General features: G+C 43.5%; 1 protein-coding gene across 2 annotated transcripts in view; it reads right to left on the bottom strand.

Annotated features, from left to right (window-relative positions):
• Positions 1 to 15,822, bottom strand: part of WDR59 (WD repeat domain 59) — a gene marked incomplete at its 5' end in the record, with an annotated part of 84,102 nt that extends 68,280 nt beyond the window's left edge. For both annotated transcript variants that reach the window (XM_082863216.1, XM_082863215.1), the window contains 2 exons: positions 3,334 to 3,383; positions 15,769 to 15,822. In XM_082863216.1, coding sequence (XP_082719342.1) covers positions 3,334 to 3,383; positions 15,769 to 15,822 — 104 coding nt within the window. The remainder of the gene's footprint in view (positions 1 to 3,333; positions 3,384 to 15,768) is intronic.
• Between the last annotated feature and the right edge of the window lie 6,097 nt (positions 15,823 to 21,919).

Genomic DNA, 21,919 nt, shown 5'->3' with positions numbered 1-21,919 from the left:
ATACTCCCTGTGAGATCTGTCTCTAAAGATGGTCCTCCCTCCCATATCCATGGAAGTCTGACCTCCTCCACCAGATTCAGCTCCAGCCCAGCCCTCTCCCAGGCTTTTCCAATCCCCCAGTTAGGATCATAGCTGCTTCCACACGACTCCCATGACACAGTCTGCATTTGGACTACAGCACAGCACTTATCTCTGTAGCAGAACTGCTAACGTAAATGTTCCTGTCCCAAACCAACTGAGTGTTCGGGGTATGGAGCGTGTCTTGAATATCTTTGTATGTCCCTCATCACTACGCACAGTGCTTTGCATGCAATAAACATATGTAAAATTAAACATCTCGCTTATCACTTAGCTAAATAATTTGAGAAGATCTCAAATCCCCGTGCAAGTTGACTACTTGGTGATGGGAACTAAATTAACACTATCAGAAGGGGAAACAATAACCAAAAAATAATAATAATGAAAATAATAAGTGCCAATAATGTTCAAGGTGCCAATCAATATAAAGGATCTGAAAATGGTGATGTCCTTTGTTCACCTATTTTCCTTCTGTTTTAAGAAAAAAATCCTTGGTGTGTGTATCAACCTCTTCAGCAGCCATCAGTGGTTCTTTGTTGGGGAGCGCTCCAAGCCCCCGGGAGTCGGCAAGGACAGGTGGGCTCGATAATGAAGAAAAAGATTAACTGTCCCCGCTCAGAACAGACAGGAAGTAGAAAGTTAAAATGGCATGTAGAACTCTAGCAGAAACCCAAGGAGGGATGGATTAAGAGAGAAAGGAAGCACAGGTAAGACACAAATTAAGAGAATTTCTGGGGCTTCTGAGAAAGTTGGTATAGTACCAAGACCTAGAAACTCTGACCTCTTCCTAAGGAATCATCTGATCCCATGGCAGGCAGGCCGGCATTTCCCATTAGAATGAAAACAGGGCAAAGGCCAAGCACTATATATATGGCGTGTTTTTCAGCAGGGGAAATCAGAGACAGTACAGGGCAAATGCAGAACAGCAGAAGGTGGGCACTTCAGGATAAACGTGCCTGATTGGACATAACGTATTTGTCTTCATCCCCCACTGAAGACCCACAAGAATAAGAGTGAAAACATAAAAGACGGAAACCCACAAAGAAAATGAGGGAGGAAACGGAAAGCCGACAGAAAAATGGTAACTGATCCAGAGGAAAAACAACCAGCACCCAAGGGCCTGCAGAGCGAGCTGGTTCACACTGTGGAATCCAGGCCCGCAGGAGCTGGAGAGGAAGAGAAACTACCTCAGAGGAGTTCACTTAAGCATACACCTTACTACACATATTTTAAAGTTCAATATAAGAAAATGAAATGGTGAACTTCAAGATCATGTTGAAAAATAACATGGACGTATGCATGTCTAAGAACACATCAGAACAAGAACACTCGCATGATTTCCAGTTATATAATCCCGTTCTCTCCTAGAATGCTACAAATGACAATATCCACATCAGTCAATACTGAGAAATCTAACGTCTGAGATACAGTTCTTCCAGGGCACCTGCAAGTATTTTATGGGTTGTTAATATGGCTACATAATGCCAAGTATATGTTATTTTTCTATTTGTTTAGATAAAACAGGTAATAATGTCAAAAACGGGAGGAGGGTCCCTCTAAGTGCCCAGCACAATGAATGAAAAAAGACACATACCAAAGCGGTCACAGTGAAAATTTCACACACACGAGAGGTAAAGATAACACTAGGGATAAAGATAGGATTTCTCCAAAGAGAAAAAATAGGTCACATACAGAGTCCAGATCAGAATGGCATAGGACCTCTTGACAATAACTGAGAAAAAGAACTCCACATACTGATTTAACCCAACAATTGTTACATGACTACACTGGAAGGAGGGGGAAGGCCAGGTATATATACATAAGGGACTCACAACTGAAGTAAAAGTGCTAAATATTCATCATCTACTGTAAGAAGTCAATTTGAATATCTGTGATGGATAAATCAAGATACAGCAGTGTATGTAGTATACCACTTGGAAAAATAGAAGCAACCCAAAATAAATAGCTAAAGAGTCTTAACTGGTTGCCTCTGGTGAGTGAGATCAGGGTGGGGAAAAAGGTGAGGTGGGGGGCTTCCCTGGTGGTGCAGTGGTTAAGAATCCACCTGCCAATGCAGGGAACACGGGTTCAATCGCTGGCCCATTAAGACCCATATGCTGTGAAGCAACTAAGCCCGTGCGCCACAACAACTGAGCCTGTGCTCTGGAACCCATGCTGTGCAACAAGTGAAGCCATGACAATGAGAAGCCTGCGCACCCCAAGGAAGAGCAGCCCCTGCTTGCCTCAACTAGGGAAAGCCCACGCACAGCAACGAAGACCCAATGCAGCCAAAAATAAATAAAATAAATAATTTTTTTAAACGGGTGAATTGCATGGTATGTGAATTATATCTCGAGAAAGCTATTTTTTAAAAAAGTGAGTTTGGCTGGGGCAGAAAAGAGACATACCAATTTTTCCTATCTATGCATTCAGGGTGACACAAGAAAATGGTATCAATAACTGTCTCTGGGGAGTGGAGTCAGAGGTAGGACGGAAACTTACTTTCCATGGTATATCCTTCTGAATTAATGTTTGCTATGGTTTTATTTAAAAGTAATTTAAAACATGATTTCAAAATAAAATAATGAATAGAAAACACTTCATTTTATAAATGGGTTCATAAACAACTAAGTTAATGAACATATAGCTAAATCTGAGAGGTAGTAATCTAGAGCAACATGAAAGGAAAGGGACTCTGACCATTAAATGTTATCATACTGGTACAATGTTAGGATGATTAGCAAATGCAGGGACCTTAATTGCCAGAATCTTAATTTTGAACCAGAAGACACTACAGAAATTATGTAGTTCAACTTCTTCATGATGAAATCGAATTGCTTCATGAGAAAACCGAAGTCCAGGAAGGCCAACTGAATAAATGTCCAAGGGCTCATAATCAATGGCCAAACTGTAACCCAGATCCTCTCAATCCTAGGAACTAGCTACCTGTTAGACCATACCACACAGCATCCTTCTGAAGAGTCCATGCACTAAACAGAAAATGGCAATTTCAAGGCCAAGCTACCAGTCACTAACATTTCAAAGGAATTTTATTGCTCACCTGTTAGGGCAGAGAAAAAAATAAACTGCAAATAATCCCCACAACTACCACTGAGGTCACAAGGACAGCAGAACTAAATAAACCCTATGACTGTAATCCTTAAATAAGAAAGTATTTTCCAATTTCCCAGAAACCTCTTGATTTGCAATTTGTTCCCAGAAATCGTGGCAGACGAACGCTGTAAGCTCACTTACCCGGAAAGCACTGCATGCTGCCCCAGACAGTCCACAGACATTGCAGTTGCCTGTGAGAGAGAACACAGATTCAGTTCTGCCAGCAAAGCCAGCTCAGGTTAGAGAAGACAGGCAGGTAGACACCTGTGGGTCTTCCTCTTCCCATGGCCCAGGCAGTCCCCGGCTGGCAGTTCTCTACAGTGGATACCTTAACCACCTTCTAATTCTCATTCAAATCTCACATTCACCTTCCACAATAGGGCAGCAGTTGTCTGTTCCCCCTGAGACCAGGGCTACACACAATCTAACCTGGGACATCTTTCTCTCTCTCTCTCTCTCTCTCTCTCTCTCACACACACACACACACACACACACACACACACACACACACACACACACATATACACACATAAACACACCATCCATGCCTTCCCAAAGGGCATGGACTCCTCCTCCAAGCCGAATGGCAATTGGTAATATTCAAACACCACCTCTGCTGAATCCACGGTCACATTCTTGTCATTGAGATGCCCAGTTCCCATTTAATCTGAGATTTCCAGCACCTTTTACTGCCTTCCATTTCCCAGGTCTCCCAGTTCCTAGGGATCACCATCTTTTCAGCATCTGAGGTCCAATTTCCCAAAGACCACACCGAACCAAACAAATCTACATTCAGGCTAGAGTGTGAGGCTAATTTTAATCATGGGAGTTACAGCCCTAAATTCTCTTATTTGGACAAGTTCAAGTCCTGCTGTATTCTCAGGGCATTATCTGAAACAGTTTGTGCCGTTGTTTGGTTATTAAATGCTCTAAGTTCTTTCCAAGAGTCTATCAAGAGAGAATGCATTTTGTACATTCTCCTACACTCACACATCACAAATGGTAAACAGAAATTCTCTTCCTCACTCTCGCTGGTCTTATTAATGGGTTTCTCACTTGTACACCCTCAAGAAACACGTCACAGGTAACATTAGGGACAAGAAGCCAGAGTGCTTTCACTGGAGGCTGAAAAGGGATTATTATGCATCCTTCATTCCACTAGAGTCATGAGCAGAGAATAGCCCAGCTGGAAAAGCAGGCAGTGAAATGAGATGCCATTTCCAGAACTCTTCTATGCAATGTATACATTAAGGGTATGAAAGAGGGCAAGATGGTACCTCCAACCAGGGACGGTACCATCTTTCTAGAGTGTGTGTGGTAGCAAGAATCCTAAGGTGGCCCCAAGATTCTGGGCCCTTGGTGTACATACACATTCTCCCCATTATTCAAACACTAATCTAGGTACTGCTACAAACGGATTTTGAGATGTAATTAAAGTCCCAAATCAGTTAACCCTAAGAAAGAGAGACCCGAAACAACCCAAATGCCCATCAGCTGATGAATGAACAAACAAAACGTGGCATATACACACAATGGCATACATGCTACAGCATGAATGAACCTTTAAAACATTATGCTAAGTGAAATGTCAGACAAAAAAGGATAAATACTGCATGATTCCACTTATATGAGGTGTCTAGACTAGGTGAATTCATAGAAACAGCAAGTACAGTAGAGGTTGCCAGGGGCTGGGGGTGTGGGGTGTTATTGTTTAATGAGTACGGAGTTTCCGTTTGAGATGACGAAAAATTTCTTGGGGGAGGGAGGAGGGGGAGATAGACCTAATCACATCAACTCTTTAAAGCTAAGTCTAGAGGTCAGAGACAGAGGAAGTCAGAGATTTGAAGGGTGAGGGATTGATTTAACATGGAGAAGACTCTTTGCTGCCGGCTGTGAAGATGGACAGACCACATGGCAGAAGCTGAGAGTGACCTCTAAGTAACAATCAGCAAAAAACCAGGGACCTCTGTCCTATAACCCTCAGGAACCGAATTCTTCCAACAACCTGAATGAGTTTGTTAGCAGATTCTTCCCTAGTCAGCTGAGCCTCCTGACGAGAACACAGCCAACGGATGCCTGGGTTTCAGCCTATGAGACTGAAGAGAGAAAGCAGTCAGGCAGAGCCTGGATCTCTGACCTACAGTACCGTGAGCTAATAAGTGGGTGGTGCTTCAAGCTGCTAAGTTTGTGGTACGGTGACAATAAAGGATGATCTGGTAATAATACCTCCCAAAAAAGTCACGTTGTCATTTTGTCTTTTTTTTTTTTTTTTTTTTTTTGGCCACGCTGCACAGCATGCAGAATCTTAGTTCCCTGACCAGGGATCGGACCCATGTCCCCTGCAGTGGAAGCATGGAGTTCCAACCACTGGACCACTAGGAACTCCCCTAAAGTCATGTCCTTTGACTCAGTAATTCCACCTCCAGAATCTATCCAAAATACAGCCAAAACTTTCATACACAGAGTTGTTGAATTCATGTTATCTATAAGTAAATTATAGATCTCCAGACAATGAAATGTTCTAGAAGCATTAAAGAATGACATAGAAAAATGCAGGAGCCTGCAATGAGAGTATCATAACTCACCATATCACCTTATCAGAGCAAGTTATTTTTTAAGAAGTAAAACAAAAAAATCCACACCTAACTGATATTTCCCTACTCCTATCCCAGAAAGAAAGAGGCCAACGTTATGCTTGCAGGAGCACATGAAGGAGGGTTTGCTAGGCTGTCCCAAAGGGGGAAATGGAGAGAGGGAAGTGCTTTAAGCAAAGGACCTAAAAATAAACTGACCAGAGTAAAAGGTCAAGCAACACCCTCCCAACAGTCTACCTTCCTCTCTCCCGTCTCCATTCAACCTAACACTGAACCTCTGAAGACAGAGTTCTAATTACATCAATCCACTGCTCTCAAACCTTTGTTGGTTTTTCTCACTCTGAATAAAATCAAGCATAGACTCCTCAGCCTTCAGGTCCTTCCAAATCAGACACTTACAGAATTTCTCAGGCTGACCCACTCTCTACCTGCTCAAGCCACACCCATTCACAGCACTCACCCGATTCTGCAGCTCTCCCAATTCTGAAGAGATGCTTAAGCTCTTCCTTCCGCCTAGAAAGTCCTTCTCTCCTACTCTGCTGTTGAAATTCTACTCAACTTTTAAGGCTCAAGACATACCTCCTCTAAGAAGCTCACCCAGCGTCCACCAAGGGGACTCCACCTTCTCCTAAAGTACCTTCCCTGCCCCTCCATCACAGGACTTGTCCTAACTTGCTTTGTGGTACAGTGAGTCCCCTACACATGAATGAGTTCCATTCTGAGAGCAAGTACATAAGTCCAATCTGTTCATAAGTCCAACCAAGTTAGCCTAGGTACCCAACTAACACAATCGGCTATATAGTACTGTACTGTAAAAGGTTTATAATACTTTTCACACAAATAATACATAAAAAACAAACAAACAAAAAATAAAGACAACATTTTTAATCTTACAGTACAGTACCTTGAAAAGTACAGTAGTACAGCACAACAGCTGGCATACAGGGGCTGGCATCGAGGGAACAGGCAAGAAGAGTTACTGACTGCAGGAGGGAGAGGAGGTGGGAGATGGTAGAGCTGAAGGATCGCCAGCAATAGGAGACGGAGGGCAAGCTGCAGTTTCACTCACGCCTGATGTAGATGGAACGCACGTTCACATCTTTGAAAGTTCGCAACTTGAAGGTTCGTTTGTAGGGGACTTACTGTAGTTACTGCTGTGCACATTGATCCTCTCCCACGAGCTGTGAGCCCCTGCAGGTGAGGGTCTATTTCATTTCTCCCAGAGCTCCCAATGAGGTGCTTTGTGAATGCAGTCACTCTGCACACATCTGATAGTTTTGAAGATGGGTCAGAACCAGGTGAAAATCAGGGTCCTCCCAGCTCGGAATGTGCCGACATCTCAAAGAATTTTTTTCAGTAGTTTCCCTTGCTAATTTATCACCCATGAATTTATCTATACTTCTCCAGTTCCCTCACTTTTTTAATACCTCCTAGGATAATGAACTTTGATAGTTCTTTGCCTGCTGTGGGAAACCTTCTATTGGAATAGAGAGAACTGACGAGCAAAGTTTGTGTACCTTATCCCCACATTTTATGATGTAAAATTCCAACCATACCTTTTCTGAACCTTTGTTTTTAGAAATTGAAAATTCCTCTCCCACCTGCAGGAAACAAACTTATGTTCAGAAATGCTCCCTGTCAAGGTGACATCTTTAGACAAAAGAGAATAAAGTTCTTTACAGCCCTGCCCTTTCTGCAGGATGGTGGCCTTTGCAGCACACTTTAGGAGTCATATGACCTCTACAAAATAAGACTGCCATAGCACTGACAGTGACGGTTGATTCTTACTGGCCTAGAGAAAATGTAATTCATAATGTGGAAAAGAAAAGCTAACTGATGGCTGATAAAAGATACCATTTCATGAGACTCTGTGAGCCTCTGTACACAAATTGCTGCTGCCCTTGTTCAAAAAAATCATTTTTTCATGAAGGCTGCCGTGTTCTTAAGCATTTGGTCTCACCAATCCAAAGAAATTGACTGCGTTGCATCAAAAGGAAGAAAGTTTCTACATGGCATTTCTGCAGACATAAAACACAGTTCATCTGGTGCAGCAGAAAGGATGTGCATGGGCTTATGTCAGCCTGGATTCAGAAGCCTCTTCTACCACCTCTCTGGTGGACAACAATAAAAAATGGTCCAGCACAGGTTGTCACTGGCCTCCTGCACTGTTGGCTGTTTACTGGCTGTTTTACTTGATCCTGTGGCAGCATCAGAACTCATGATCACTCCCTCCTTAAAACCACTGGCTTCGTGACATGACTGCCTCCTGGACTCTTCCTAGCTTTGGACACTTGAAGGAACAGCTAGGAAAGTCTGTTCCTAATCCATACATTTCTTCCTGTCTCTGCCTCAGCTCAGGGCTTTGTCGGTCCTCCCCTGGGCAGGGACACCTGCCTGTCACCAGCCTTGCTCCCTCCACCCTCAGGGCTGTTGCAGGACCTACCTCTGGCTATGCTGCTTGCTTGCTCACACTCCCTTAGCGGTTCCCCACAGCCTGAGCATGACATTAAAGATCACTTCAGACCTCTCTTCCTGGGCTTCCTTGGTGTCGCAGTGGTTAAGAATCTGCCTGCCAGTGTAGGGGACACGGGTTTGAGCCCTCGTACAAGAAGATCCCACATGCCGCAGAGCAATTAAGCCCATGCACCACAACTACTGAGCCTGAGCTCTAGAGCCCACAAGCCACAACTACTAAGCCCACGTGCCACAACTACTGAAACCCGCGCACCTAGAGCCCGTGCTCCGCAACAAGAGAAGCCACAGAAATGAGAAGCCCGCGCACTGCAATGAAGAGTAGCCCCCACTCGCCATAACTAGAGAAAGCCTGTGTGCAGCAATGAAGACCCAACACAGCCAAAAATAAATAAACAAATTTTTTTTTTAAAAGAAGGAAAGTGTAGTGGTTTAAAAAAAAAAAAAGGGGCTTCCCTGATGGCGCAGTGGTTGAGAGTCCGCCTGCCGATGCAGGGGACATGGGTTCGTGCCCCGGTCAGGGAGGATCCCACATGCCGCGGAGCGGCTAGGCCCGTGAGCCATGGCGGCTGAGCCTGCGCGTCCGGAGCCTGTGCTCCGCAACGGGAGAGGCCACAGCAGTGAGAGGCCCGCATACCACAAAAAAAAAAAAAAAAAAATTTGGGACTTCCCTGGTGGTCCAGTGGTTAGACTCCATGCTCTCAATGCAAGGGGCAGAGGAGACATCTGTCTGAGGAGACGTGACAACTAAATATAATGTGGTATCCTGGATGGAATCCCAGAATAGAAAAAAGACATTAGGTAAAAAGTAAGGAAATCTGAGTTAAATATGCATTTTGGTTAATATATCAATATTGATTCATTAACTGTGGAAAATGTACCATACTAGTGTAAAATGTTATTAACAGGGGAAACCTATCAATAATTACTTCAAATGTAAAAGGACTAAATTCTCCAATCAAAAGACAAAGAGTGACTGAATGGATAAAAAAAAGCAGGACCCATCTATATGCTGACTACAGGATACTCGCTCTAGATGGAAGGATATACAGACTGAAAGTGAAGGAATGGAAAAAGATATTCTATGCAAATGGAAACCAGAAGAAAGCTGGAGTAGCTATACTTCTATCAGACAGAATAGACGTTAAAACAAAGACTGTTAGCAGAGACAAAGATAGGTGTTACACTATCAAATGTAAAATAGATGGCTAGTGGGAAGCAACTGCATGGCACAGGGAGATCAGCTCGGGGCTTTGTGACCACCTAGAGGGGTGGGTTAGGGAGGGTGGGAGGAAGATGCAAGAGGGAGGGGATATGGGGATATATGTATACATATAGCTGATTCACTTGGTTATACAGCAGAAACTAACACAACACTGTAAAGCAATTATACTCCAATAAAGATGTTAAAATAAATAAACAAATAAATAAATAAATACCAAAAAAAGACAGGTGTTACATAATGATAAAGGGGTTAATCCAACAAGAGGATATAATATTTATAAACATTTATGCACTAAATATAGGAACCCCTAAATATATAAAGCACATATTAGCAGGCCTAAGGGAAGAAACAGACAACAATATAATATTAGAGAATTTTAATGCCCAACTTGCCTCAATGGATGGATCATCCAGATAGAAGAAGGTCAATAAGGAAACATCAGCCTTAAACAACACATTTGGTCAGACAGACATAACAGTTATATCTAAAATATTCCATCCAAAAGCAACAGAACAGGGACTTCCCTGGTGGTCCAGTGGTTAAGAATCCACCTTCCAATGCAGGAGATGCAGGTTTGATCCCTAGTCAGGGAACTAAGATCCCACAGGCCACAGGGCAACTAAGCCTGTGCACCACAACTAGAGAGAAGCCCATGTGCTGCAATTAGAGAAGAAGACCGTGCACCACAACAAAAGATCCTGCATGCCACACCTAAGACCAGACACAGCCAAACATAAAATTAAAAAAAAAAAAAGCAACAGAATACACATTCTTCTGAAGTGTGCATGAAAAATTTTCCAGGATAGATCATATGTTAGGCCACAAAACAAGTCTTAATAAATTTAAGAGGACTGAAATCATATCAAGCGTCTTTTCTAACCACAATGGTATAAAATGAGAAATTAATTACTCAAACAAAACTGGCAGAAAATTCACAAATATGTAGAAATTAAACAACATGCTACTGAACAACAAATGGGTCAAAGAATAAATAAAAAGAAATTTTAAAAATACCTTGAGACAAAGAAAAATGGAAATATAACATACAAAAAATTGTGGGATGCAGCAAAAGCAGTTCTAAGAGGGAAGTTCATAGCAATAAATGTCTATCTCAAAAAACAAGAAAAGTCTCAAATAAACAATCTAACTTTACACCTCAAGGAACTAGAAAAAGAACAAAAGAAGCCCAAAGTTAGTAGAATGAAAGAAAATAACAGGGAATTCCCTGGCGGTCCAGTGGTTAAGACTCCACACTCTCAATGCAGGGGGCATGGGTTCGACCTCTGGTCGGGGAAGTTCCGCATGCCACATGGAGCAGCCAAAAAAAAAAAAAAAAGACAATAGAGAAGATCAATGAAACTAAGAGCTGGTTCCTTGAAAAGATAAACAAAATTGACAAGCTTATGGCTATCCTCACCAAGAAAAATCGGGAGAGGGCTGAAATAAAATCAGCAATGAAAGAGGATATATTACAACTGATACCATAGAAATACAAAGCATCATAAGAGACTACTATGAACAATTATATACCAACAAACTGGACAACCTAAAAGCAATGGGTAAATTCCTAGAAACTTACAATCTACTAAGATTGAATCATGATGAAACAGAAAATCTGAACAGACTGATTACTATTAAAAAGACTGAATCAGGGCTTCCCTGATGGCGCAGTGGCTGGGAGTCCACCTGCTGATGCAGGGGACACGAGTTTGTGCCCCGGTCCAGGAAGATCCCACATGCCGCGAAGTGGCTGGGCCCGTGAGCCATGGCCGCTAAGCCTGCGCGTCCAGAGGCTGTGCTCCGCAACGGGAGAGGCCACAGCAGTGAGAGGCCCACATACTGCAAAAAAAAAAAAAAAAGACTGACTCAGTAATCAAAAACCTGCTAACAAACTAAAGTCCAGGACCAGAGAGCTTCACTGGTGAATTCTACAAAACATCCAAAGAAGATTTAATACCAAACCTTCTCAAACTTTTCCAAAAACTGTAAGAGCAGGGAACTCTTCCAAACTCATTTTATGAAGCCAGTATTACCCTGATACCAAAACCAGATAAGGACATCACAAGAAAAGAAAATTACAGGCCAATATCCCTGATGAACACAGATGCAAAAATCCTCAACAAAATATCAGCAAACTGAATTCAACAAGACATTAAAAGGATCATAGTGTGACTTATTCCTTGGATGCAAGGATGATTCAATAACCACAAATCAGTCAATGTGATACACCACGTTAACAAAATGAAGAATAAAAATCATATGAACATCTCAATAGATGCAGAAAAAGCATTTGACAAAATTCAACGTCCATTTATGATAAACACTCTCAACAAAGTAAATATAGAGGGAATGTACCTCAACATAATAAAGTCCATATATGACAAGCCCACAGCTAACATCATACTCAACAGTGAAAAACTGAAAGCCTTTCTTCTAAGATCAGGAACAAGACAAGGATGCCCACTCTTGTCACATCTATTCAACACAGTATTGGAAGTCCTAGCCAGAGCAAATTAGGCAAGAAAAAGAAATAAAAGGCATCAAAATTTGAATGGAAGAAGTAAAACTGTCACCATTTGCAGAAAACACGACATTAAATACAGAAAACTCTAAAGACTGCATCAAAAACCTGTTAGAACTAATAAACTAATTAAATAAAGTTGTGGGATACAAAATTAATACACAAAAATCTGTAGCATTTCTATACACTAATATACACTAATACATCATCAGGACAAGATATAAAGAAAACAATCCCATTTACAATTGCATCAAACAATCCCATTTACAACCTAGAAACAAATTTAACCAAGGAGGTGAAAGACATGTATACTGAAAACTATAAAACATTAATGAAAGAAATTGAAAAGGACACATACAAATGTTAAGATATCTTGTGCTGGGACTTCCCAGGTGGTCCAGTGGTAGAGAATCTGCCCTCCAATGCAGGGGACACGCGTTCGATCCCTGGTCAGGGAGCGAAGATCCCACATGCCGCGGGGCAACTAAGCCGGCGTGCCACAACTACTGAGCCTGGGAGCCTCAACTAGAGAGACCACGTGCTGCAAACTACAGAGCCCATGAGCTCTGGAGCCTGCGCACCACAACTAAAGAGAAAACACACACACCACAACTAGAGAGGAGCCTGCGCGCCACAACTAGAGAGGAGCCTGCACGCCACAACTAGACAGGAGCCCGCACACCACAATGAAGAGCCCACCCACGGCAACAAAAGATCCTGCCTGCCTCAACGAAGATCCCACGTGCTGCAACTAAGACCCAACACAGCCAAAAAAAAAAAAAAACTTAAAAAAAAAAGGACTTCCCTGGTGGCGCAGTGGTTAAGAATCCACCTGCCAATGCAGGGGACACGGGTTCCAGCCCTGGTCCGGGAAGATCCCACATGCCCCTGAGCAACTAAGCCCGTGCACCACAACTACTGAGCCTGCGCTCTAGAGCCAGCAAGCCACAAGTACTGAACCTGCATGCCACAACTACTGAAGCCTGCACACCTAGAGCCCATGCTCTGCAACAAAGAGAAGCCACCACAATGAGAAGCCACCACAATGAGAAGCCTGAGCACCGCAACGAAGAGTAGCCCCCGCTCGCCACTAGAGAAAGCCCGTGTGCAGCAACGAAGACCCAACGCAGCCAAAAATAAATAAATACAATAAATTTATTTTTTAATTAATTAATTAATTAATTAAAATACACTGTCTCAGGCTTCCCTGGTGGCGCAGTGGTTGAGAGTCCGCCTGCCGATACAGGGGACACAGGTTCGTGCCCCGGTCCGGGAAGATCCCACATGCCACGGAGCGGCTGGGCCCGTGAGCCATGGCCGCTAAGTCTGCACGTCTGGAGCCTGTGCTCCACAACGGGAGAGGCCACAACAGTGAGAGGCCCACATACCAGGAAAAAAAAAAAAAAAAACACTGTTTCAGTCACACTAGCCCCATTTCAAGTGTTGAAGAGCCACATTTCCATCATCTCAGAAAGTTCTAGTGGGTGGTGTTGCTCTAGAAAACTATCGCTAAGCTTTCTTAGCGTTCACACTCATCGATTCCAGGGACCACTTCAGAGTAGATGCCAAGCAGCACAGCTTCCTCACTATTAATCGGTGAAAGTAACATCTGTTTTATAAAGTAAATGACACATATAAAATGTAAAAAAGTTACACCTTTCAGACTGGGGTTTTTTTCTGAAAAACCTAAAAGCTTTAAATTTTTTAAATGATTTTTAAAAGTGATGGGGTCACACCAACGAAGACCCAATGCAGCCAAAAAAAAAAAAAAAAGGTGGTGGGCTGTTTGGAAAAGTTTATTGTTCTGCCTTTTCAGAAAGGCGGTGTGAAGAGTTTTAACTTTTTCTTTCTACATTAATGAAATAGTTAATAAAATGAGTCCCTACCCCTCCCAGTGATCACCAAAATCAACTACAAAACCATACTAATTCACACTAAGACTCACCCTTCCAAATGAATAGAAAAATCAGAAAGAAAAACAGAAACTCCCACAAGGCAGTTAAATTACCCAATTTAGTTTGTTCTCTTACTATGACAACTGCTGTTTAGGTTTAATTATTTGATACGACTTCATAGCATCCTAATATATGTGTCAACACCCTCTCTGCAGGTCTTTTCAATTACATCTGTGTAGAGAAGTAGGGGTGAGACTACCTGGGTTTCTGTGAAAATTAAAGGGTTTGCAGATTAGTAGCTTCCAAATTAGCAAGCTCAGAGGTAGGACACATGATTCTCTTCTTAGTCCCCAGTGAAAGCAATTAACAAAAAGGGTAACAGGAATATGGTTCTTTTCCCCTGGGAGTCTGGCATCTTTCTTCCTCCCATAGACACCATGCTGACAGTGCAAAGTGCTTTAGGATCCTTTCACCCAAATGCGGTTGCTCAAACTCTCCATGGGCACTATGTATCAAGGGCAGCCATAGAGCAAATTGGTGGGAAGTTCTCCCCTCATGCGTCTTTACGGCAAAAGAAGGGATAGGTTTTAGAAAGAAGAAACCACATCACCCCCTTATCGTAAATCCAGATTCCCCTTCAGTATAAATCACCTGCGCACCAACACAGTGCCTGGTACAGTGTGCACCTGTCAAAAGCTCAATAAACCCTTACTGAAAAAATGACTGAATGAAAGTCTGGCACACTGAAGGTATTCAATAAATTATGTGTTCGATACATGAAGAGAATCACCAACACACTGTCCTAGGTGCTGGGGAAAGGGGGGCGTGATATTTATTGTAAAACGACTGTATGACAGGCTCATACAGTATGAAGCAGAGTAGTGTAATGAGCACAACAAGGCCCTGGGGCCAGACGCCTGTGTTCAAATCCCAATGCGACCACATAATGGGAGGCCTTGGCCAAGTCACTTGGGATCAGACAAATGGGGATCAGCTTCCCTGTTGGGGGAAAAAAAAAAAAATCTACTTATCTTGCATGGTTCTTTCATGAATTAGAAAAAGGAAATGTAGATCACTTAGCACAAGGCCCGGCATATGGAAGGAATGAAATAGAAAAATGGTAAAAATTCCTAGTAAATACTAGCGTTCCTTTGGGATTACTATGTGTCCAGCACTGTGCCACACATTCTAAATGTATGACCTCAAAATTCTCACAGCAACCCTATGAGGTAGGTACGATTCGCACCTCTTACAGGTGAGAAAACATGCGCAGAGGGTGATGACAGGCTAAGAGCTGAGGCGGGATTCGAACGCGGGCAATACATGCAGTGCATACTCCTATTCACCTACGGTATTTTCCACTATCCTAGCATCAGTAACCACTTAAAAGCTTAGGCGCGAAACAGGCACTTTGCATGCAGTTTTTTTTTTTTATCGAATCCACTCCAAAGACCTGTGAGGCAGGGTTAAGTCCATGCATCTGAGGCTCAAATAAGTTCTGCGACTTGCCCAAAGTCACTAGGCGCAGGGGTACCTAAACCCCCTCGCTCACCACCGTGGTCATGGGAAGCCTCCCCTCAGCGCTCACTAGCACGCAATCTCTGCAGTTCGATGTCCCCTGGGAGACCCCACTCCCGGTATCCACGAGGGGAACCCCGAAACCCCGCCCATGCCAGCCCCAAACACCCGCAACGGTCATCAAGGATCCCCTCACCGGCTTGGGTCTGACAGGTCCGGGTCACTCCCTTGCCCATCTCTCCAGCCCGGACTGGGGGTCGCCCCGCCGCCCCCAAGAATGACCCGGCAGCGTGGGGGAGGGGAACCAGGAAGGGCGCATGCTTAAAAGGCTCCATTAGGCCCCGAGCTCACCTGGGAGTCGCGGAACTCCACCACCACGTTCTCGCTGCTCCATCGCGCCGCCATCTCCCGCGCCCAGACTCGGCGGTCCCAGGACTACGCGTTCCCACCCACGACACCCGCGTTCCCGGGTTCGGTGAGCCCCACGCAGCCCCGAGCCAGTCCAGCCACGCCCCGTCCCCCCTTCCGTCTGACTGCAAACCATTGGCTGACCCAAACACTGGCTCCGCCCCCTCTTCCCGGATTATCCAATTGCGGCACCGCGCCTGCCCCAAAACAGACACGCCCCCTTACTTCGTCACTCGGCTAGAGTCACCCACGCTCCTCGCGCCTGTGAATACACGCCCCCTGCCGCGAGCTCTGCCGGGAGTTGTAGGCCAAGGTCTAGCCACTTGTGGGCAATCCGCGAAGAGCTTGCAGGTTAAGGTTTGGACGAGGGGAGGCACCTCTCTGTCTCCTCGCTGGTGTCCTTCGCAAGGCCCAGGCCGTATATAACCAAAGCCCGACATTAGTGCAAACCAGTGGTTACCTCTTCCCCTGTGGCCTGCCACAAAGGCATTGGAAAGAGTGAATTGTTTTATACAGTACAGCGGCGCCTGCCAAAGTGTCCAAGGACCCAGGGGGTCTCCGAAGGCAAAACAATTTTCATAGTCATACAAAGAAGTTATTTGCCTTTTTCATTTTCTTTCACCAGTGTACAATGGAGTTTTCCAGAGGCTACATGATACATATTTGTAACAGATTGAATGTAGAAGCAGATGTGAAAATCCAGTGGGTTTCTGTTAAGCCAGACATTAAAGGAATTTGCCACTCTTCTCACAAAACCATTATTTTGGAAAATAGTTATTTTTTACTTACAAAATGTGTTATTGATGTGAATGCACATTGATGTTTAAATAAAATATATATTTTTTAAGTTCTCAGTTTTAATTTCTGATGTACTAGACATCTCCCACACAAAAGTTTTGGGGGGTTATTAATGATTTTTAGGAGTGTAAAGAGAACCTGAGATCAAAAAGTTGGAGGACTGCTGTGCTAGTACGGGGAGTGGTGATTAAGAGGTTCTCTTTTTCAGCCCCAGCCTCTCAAATCCTGGGCTTAACTGGCTTAGCCTGAGTTTCTCTATAGAAGGAAGAAGTTTGTTTGCTTGTTGCAAGGAGTTAAGCAAGCATAGGGCCTGGAATATAGTCAACACTCAAGTGTAAGCTATTATTATTGTTGTTAATATTAACTCTATTTCTACATGCAAGTTGTTGCATGAATAGAGATAAGAAGGCTTCCTTTCCCTCCTGGAGTGTTGGATATAACGGGGAAGACAGACTTGTCAACAGGTTAGGGTGACCAACTCATGCCAGGAAGCTGCTCAATGTGGGCAAACAGAGACAGTTGGTCACTGTACAACAGGTATACACTCGGCAGAATTGTGTTTTATAAAAGCAACGTGCTGGGAGAGAACAGCTTAAATGGGAGACATGACATAGCATCCTGAAGACCGTGACATTTGAGCTTTTCAGTATATTATTAGGATTTTTGATAGAGTCCACTATCAGAAAAAGTACTTCAGCATCAAAAAGTGTGAAGAGCAGGATGATGTGTTCCAAAGACATAAAGCAGTTCCCCAGTTAACACTCACAACACTGTGCTTCTTTCTTTCCTTCAAAATACACATCACAATATGTAACTCAATATTTGTTTATTGAATATTTTCAAGTTTTAGGAGGAGAGGGACCAGGTCTGTTTTGTTCAGCCCTGCATGGCGACCGCACATACATGGCACTCCATGAATATTGGTCCAGTGAATAAATGTGAAAAGCATATATCATGCCCGCACAGTGCTGTCTACATCCAAAGGATGCTCTCTGTGAAACCAAAAGCAATTTCTAAAACTATTCATGGTCTTTACTTGTAGTTCTTTACACCCAGAAAGAAATACGAATCACCAATAGTTCTCCGTAAAATCCCTTGCTTTCTTTCTCATTCACCTATCAGTTATTATACTCACACAACACAGCCCTTAAAAATTTCCTCCAGCCCTGGCCTCCACACTCCTGCACTGGCTTTTCTTCCTGCCTTCCAGTTTCTTCCCAATTCTCCACCAAAAATGCCAAAGACTGCTCTAGAGAGAAGGGCCTCAGCTCAGAGGGCCAGGAAGGGGAAAAACTGCAAGCCACGTTCAAGGGCACAGAGAGGGAAAGATAAAGAATAGTTTCTAGGTATGCTTATGCCATCACATAGGAATAAATGAATAAATTCATTTAACACATCATATTCTTATTTATTTGCCTGTTGCTTAGGATGTAGTAGGTGCTCAATAAATATCCACTGAATGAGTGGTTAGCAAATAGTCAGGTACAACTGTAACTTAGGGTAGGTGACAGGATATAACAAAAAGTACAGCTAGAAAAGTTGAGAAGGGCTATTTAGGAAGGGTCCTGCTTAGGCTTTGAAGTTTTATTTTGGATAGAGATAGAGGTAGAGAGAGAGATTTCAAAGCTCTCTGTCTATATACAGCTTAGTAATTCCTTTCCCACTAAAACCAGTAGAACTGCCCCTGCCCGAGCATTTCTGCAGCCCTCCCCCACTCCCACCTCTTTAGTTCATTTTTGTCTAGTTCTCAAAATCTGCTTGTCATGGTTATTAGGTACAGAAAGTACTTTGGGTTTCAAATCCTTGGTTCTCTCTGTTCTCCCACTGTCTTGTTTCTTGAATGTGAAAAAGGCAAGGTAGAATTTTTGAGGGAGGGACCATGAGCCCCTTTCTAACTGCCTCCTCAGCCCTTCTTTCCATCTCCCACCCACGCTGTCGCCACGAAAGAGTGAGGATTCCAGAGCTAAGTCTAGAGCTCTCTGCTTGCATCTTCACTAGTGTGCTCCCCTGAGATCCGCATACGAACGTCCTGAGTAAGAGACTGGAGACCATTGAGGTGTCCCTTGCCAAGCAGACCTCAACTTGCTGACCAGGCCACAGGGCCCTTATCACCAAACAATGTCTTTTCAGAAGGTCACTTGCTAGCCACGCCACAGGAAGGAAGGGTATGTGGCCAACCCAGAAATCCAGGGCTCTGGCTGGCTCTTATCAGCAGCTAGCCTTGCAAGTCTGAGCAGGATCCTTTATCTTTCTGGTCCCCTGTTTCCTCTTCTGTAGAATGTGGAGTTAGCTGACCCCTCAGTCTCTCTACATCTGGGAATCTTGGAACCCTGCCCTGAGCTCTACCAGTAATTTCCCTCTTTTCATCAATCAACAAATATTTGTGGATGTGCCCACATGCTCTGGCTCCTTGCTATATGCATTTGGTTGACCATTACCCTGATTTTCTCTATTTACGTTTTCTCTTTGCAAGCAAAACGATTAAAAACCTAAAGAGCTATGAGAGGCCTGGGAGAAAGTTTCTTACTTGGAGATACTCGTCCATGCCATCCCCACCCTGGCTATTTCCCAGGAGTAGGCCCTAACAAGCCATTTCCCCCATTTTCTGAACACTTCAAGTCCCAGACTTACTTTTTTTTTTTTTTTTTTTTTTTAATTGGGGCTTCCCTGGTGGCGCAGTGGTTGACAGTCCGTCTGCCGATGCAGGGGACACGGGTTCGTGCCCCGGTCCGGGAAGATCCCACATGCCACGGAGCGGCTGGGTCCGTGAGCCATGGCCGCTGAGCCTGCGCGTCCGGAGCCTGTGCTCCGCAACAGGAGAGGCCACAACAGTGAGAGGCCCGCGTACCACAAAAAAAAAAAAAAAAAAGTATTTATTTTTGGCTGTGTTGGGTCTTTGTTGCTGCGCGCGGGCTTTCTCTAGTTGCGGCGAGCAGGGGCTACTCTTCGTTGCTGTGAGAGCCTGATCAGCTGAGAGCCTGATCTACAAAGGTGAAGCCCCTGCTCTCTGCAATGTGATGACACTAAATTTAGGTGGCCCTTGGGACCTCGAGTGGCAGCCTTTCTCAGGCAATGCCCTTGTTATCTCCTTGTGCAGTTATTCATATGACAAATTTCCCCCTGAAATGAAAATATTAAGATACAGAGCAGGGAAAGTTCAATCATTCAGTAGCTTGATTCTGTCCTTTACATCTTAGAAAGAGGGACTCATGGCATAACAACAGGCATCCACTGAGACTTGAAGCCTCAGATTTGTTTCATTTCATCGTTTGTTTCATCAAGAGCCCTGTACATATTTTGTTCCAAGTTTCTCCTGTGGGTTCTTGGTTTAAAGTTAACAGGTCTGGAGAGAGTGGCAAGTCATTCTGGATACTCTTTTTTTTTTTAATGTATTTATTTTTTCTACTTTTTGGCCACACCACGCAGCATGTGGGATCTTGGTTCCCCAACCAGGGATCGAACCTGTGCCCCCTGCAGTGGAAGTCAGAGTTTTAACTGCCGGACCACCAGGGAAGTCCGCATTCTGGACTCTCTTGATGCAAGGATATCAGATGCAAGAACGGCCCCAGCTAGACTTGGGACCTCTGTTTTATTTTTTATCTTCATGCTCTCACTTACCCTGGGCGAACTGCTTCGTGGCTCTCCTTCAGCTGTGAAACAGGGTTAATAAATCACTAACCCACCTACCAGAATAGTCAGGAGAAAGAGCTGATAAAATCAGCATTGACTGTAGCCAATATTTTATAATAACTATAAATGGAGTATAACCTTTAAAAATTGCAAATTACTATGGTATACACCTGACATATAATATTGTAAATCAACAATACCTCAATTTTAAAATATCTTTATTTATTTATTTTGGCCATGCTGCATGGCATGCGGGATCCTAGTTTCCTGACCAGGGATAGAACACCGGGCCCCCTGTGGTGGAAGCACAGAGTCCTAACCACTGGACCACCAGGGAAGTCCCTATACCTCAATTTAAAAACAAATCAGCATTGCCAAAGCCATTTGCCTTTGCAATGTCAGTGCATAACAATGGTGCAAAACCCCGGTTTTGAACATCACCTTGAAAAATGTAAGTCTGGGGGACTTACATGGTGCCAGATGTGAGAGAGACTAGCTTATGATAGTAGATTGGAATATACAACTTAAAGGCAAATTATTAATATACAAAAAGAAATAGAGCTGTTAAGCAGATCTAATCTTTTTCACCCCGTTGGAAAGCATAGAGAGAAAATGAAATTGTCATGCAAAGATTCCTTGATGGGCATGTTCACTGTAAAGCTTAGAAGTCCAGCTTTGCTCCTTCCAGCTGTATGACTTTTCAGTGTCCATGTGGTATATCCTTTTTTTTAAGATTTTTTTTTGATGTGGACCATTTTTAAAGTCTTTATTGAATTTGTTACAATATTGCTTCTGTTTTATGTTTTGTTTTTTTGACCGCAAGGCATGTGGGATCTTAGCTTCTAGACCAGGGATCGAACCCGCACCCCCTGCATTGGAAGATGAAGTCTTAAAGCATGTGGTATACACTTTCTATATACCTCTCTCTCTCTCTCTATTTAAATTTACATGGCTGAAACACTAAAATACGAAAAGGTATATAATGAAATGAAACATTTCCCATCTATCCTCTCACCCAGCTCTCCAGTTCCTACTGCCCACCCCCCAAGGGACTACACTATGTTGTTTCATGTTTCCATCCAGTATCTTTATGAATATGTAAGCAAAGAAAAATATAGATCTTTATTTGGGAAGAGGATAAGTTTCTTAATTTTCCAAGTTGGAATCTTCATTAATCATTGGCCTTATTAATCATTATTTTTAATGATAATGATGTTGATAAATCTTTCCACAGCTCCCCATCCCCTCAGGATACGGTCCATGCTCCTTCCCATGGCTCCCTGGACCCTCTTGTCAGCTTCTGAGGACCACTTCCTCTCTTTGCAGCTCTACTGCGTCTTTCAGTTCCTTTGAACGTGCTGTTCCCTTTGCTTGGAACATTCTTCTCTTCCTGAAACACAGCTAATGCCCCACCTCCACCCTGCTTTCCCTGGCTAATCTCCAACTCATCTTTTAGGTCTTGGCTTAGAATCACTGTGTCTGTGCCTGTCTCCTTCCATCAGCACCATGGTCTTGAACTCTCATAGCACTTAGTCATTCATTCATTCATTTCACAAACATTTATTGAGTGTCACGTACTTGCCAGGCACTGTTCTAGGCTTTTTTTTATTAATTAATTTTATTTATTCATTTTTGGCTGTGTTGGGTCTTTGTTGCTGCACGCGGG

The sequence above is a fragment of the Leucopleurus acutus genome (genome assembly GCF_964270905.1).
Source record: "Leucopleurus acutus genome assembly, chromosome: 20".
Classification (NCBI taxonomy): Eukaryota; Metazoa; Chordata; class Mammalia; order Artiodactyla; family Delphinidae; genus Leucopleurus; species Leucopleurus acutus.
Note: the sequence above shows the minus strand (reverse complement) of the source record. Positions and strands in the feature narration are given on the sequence as shown.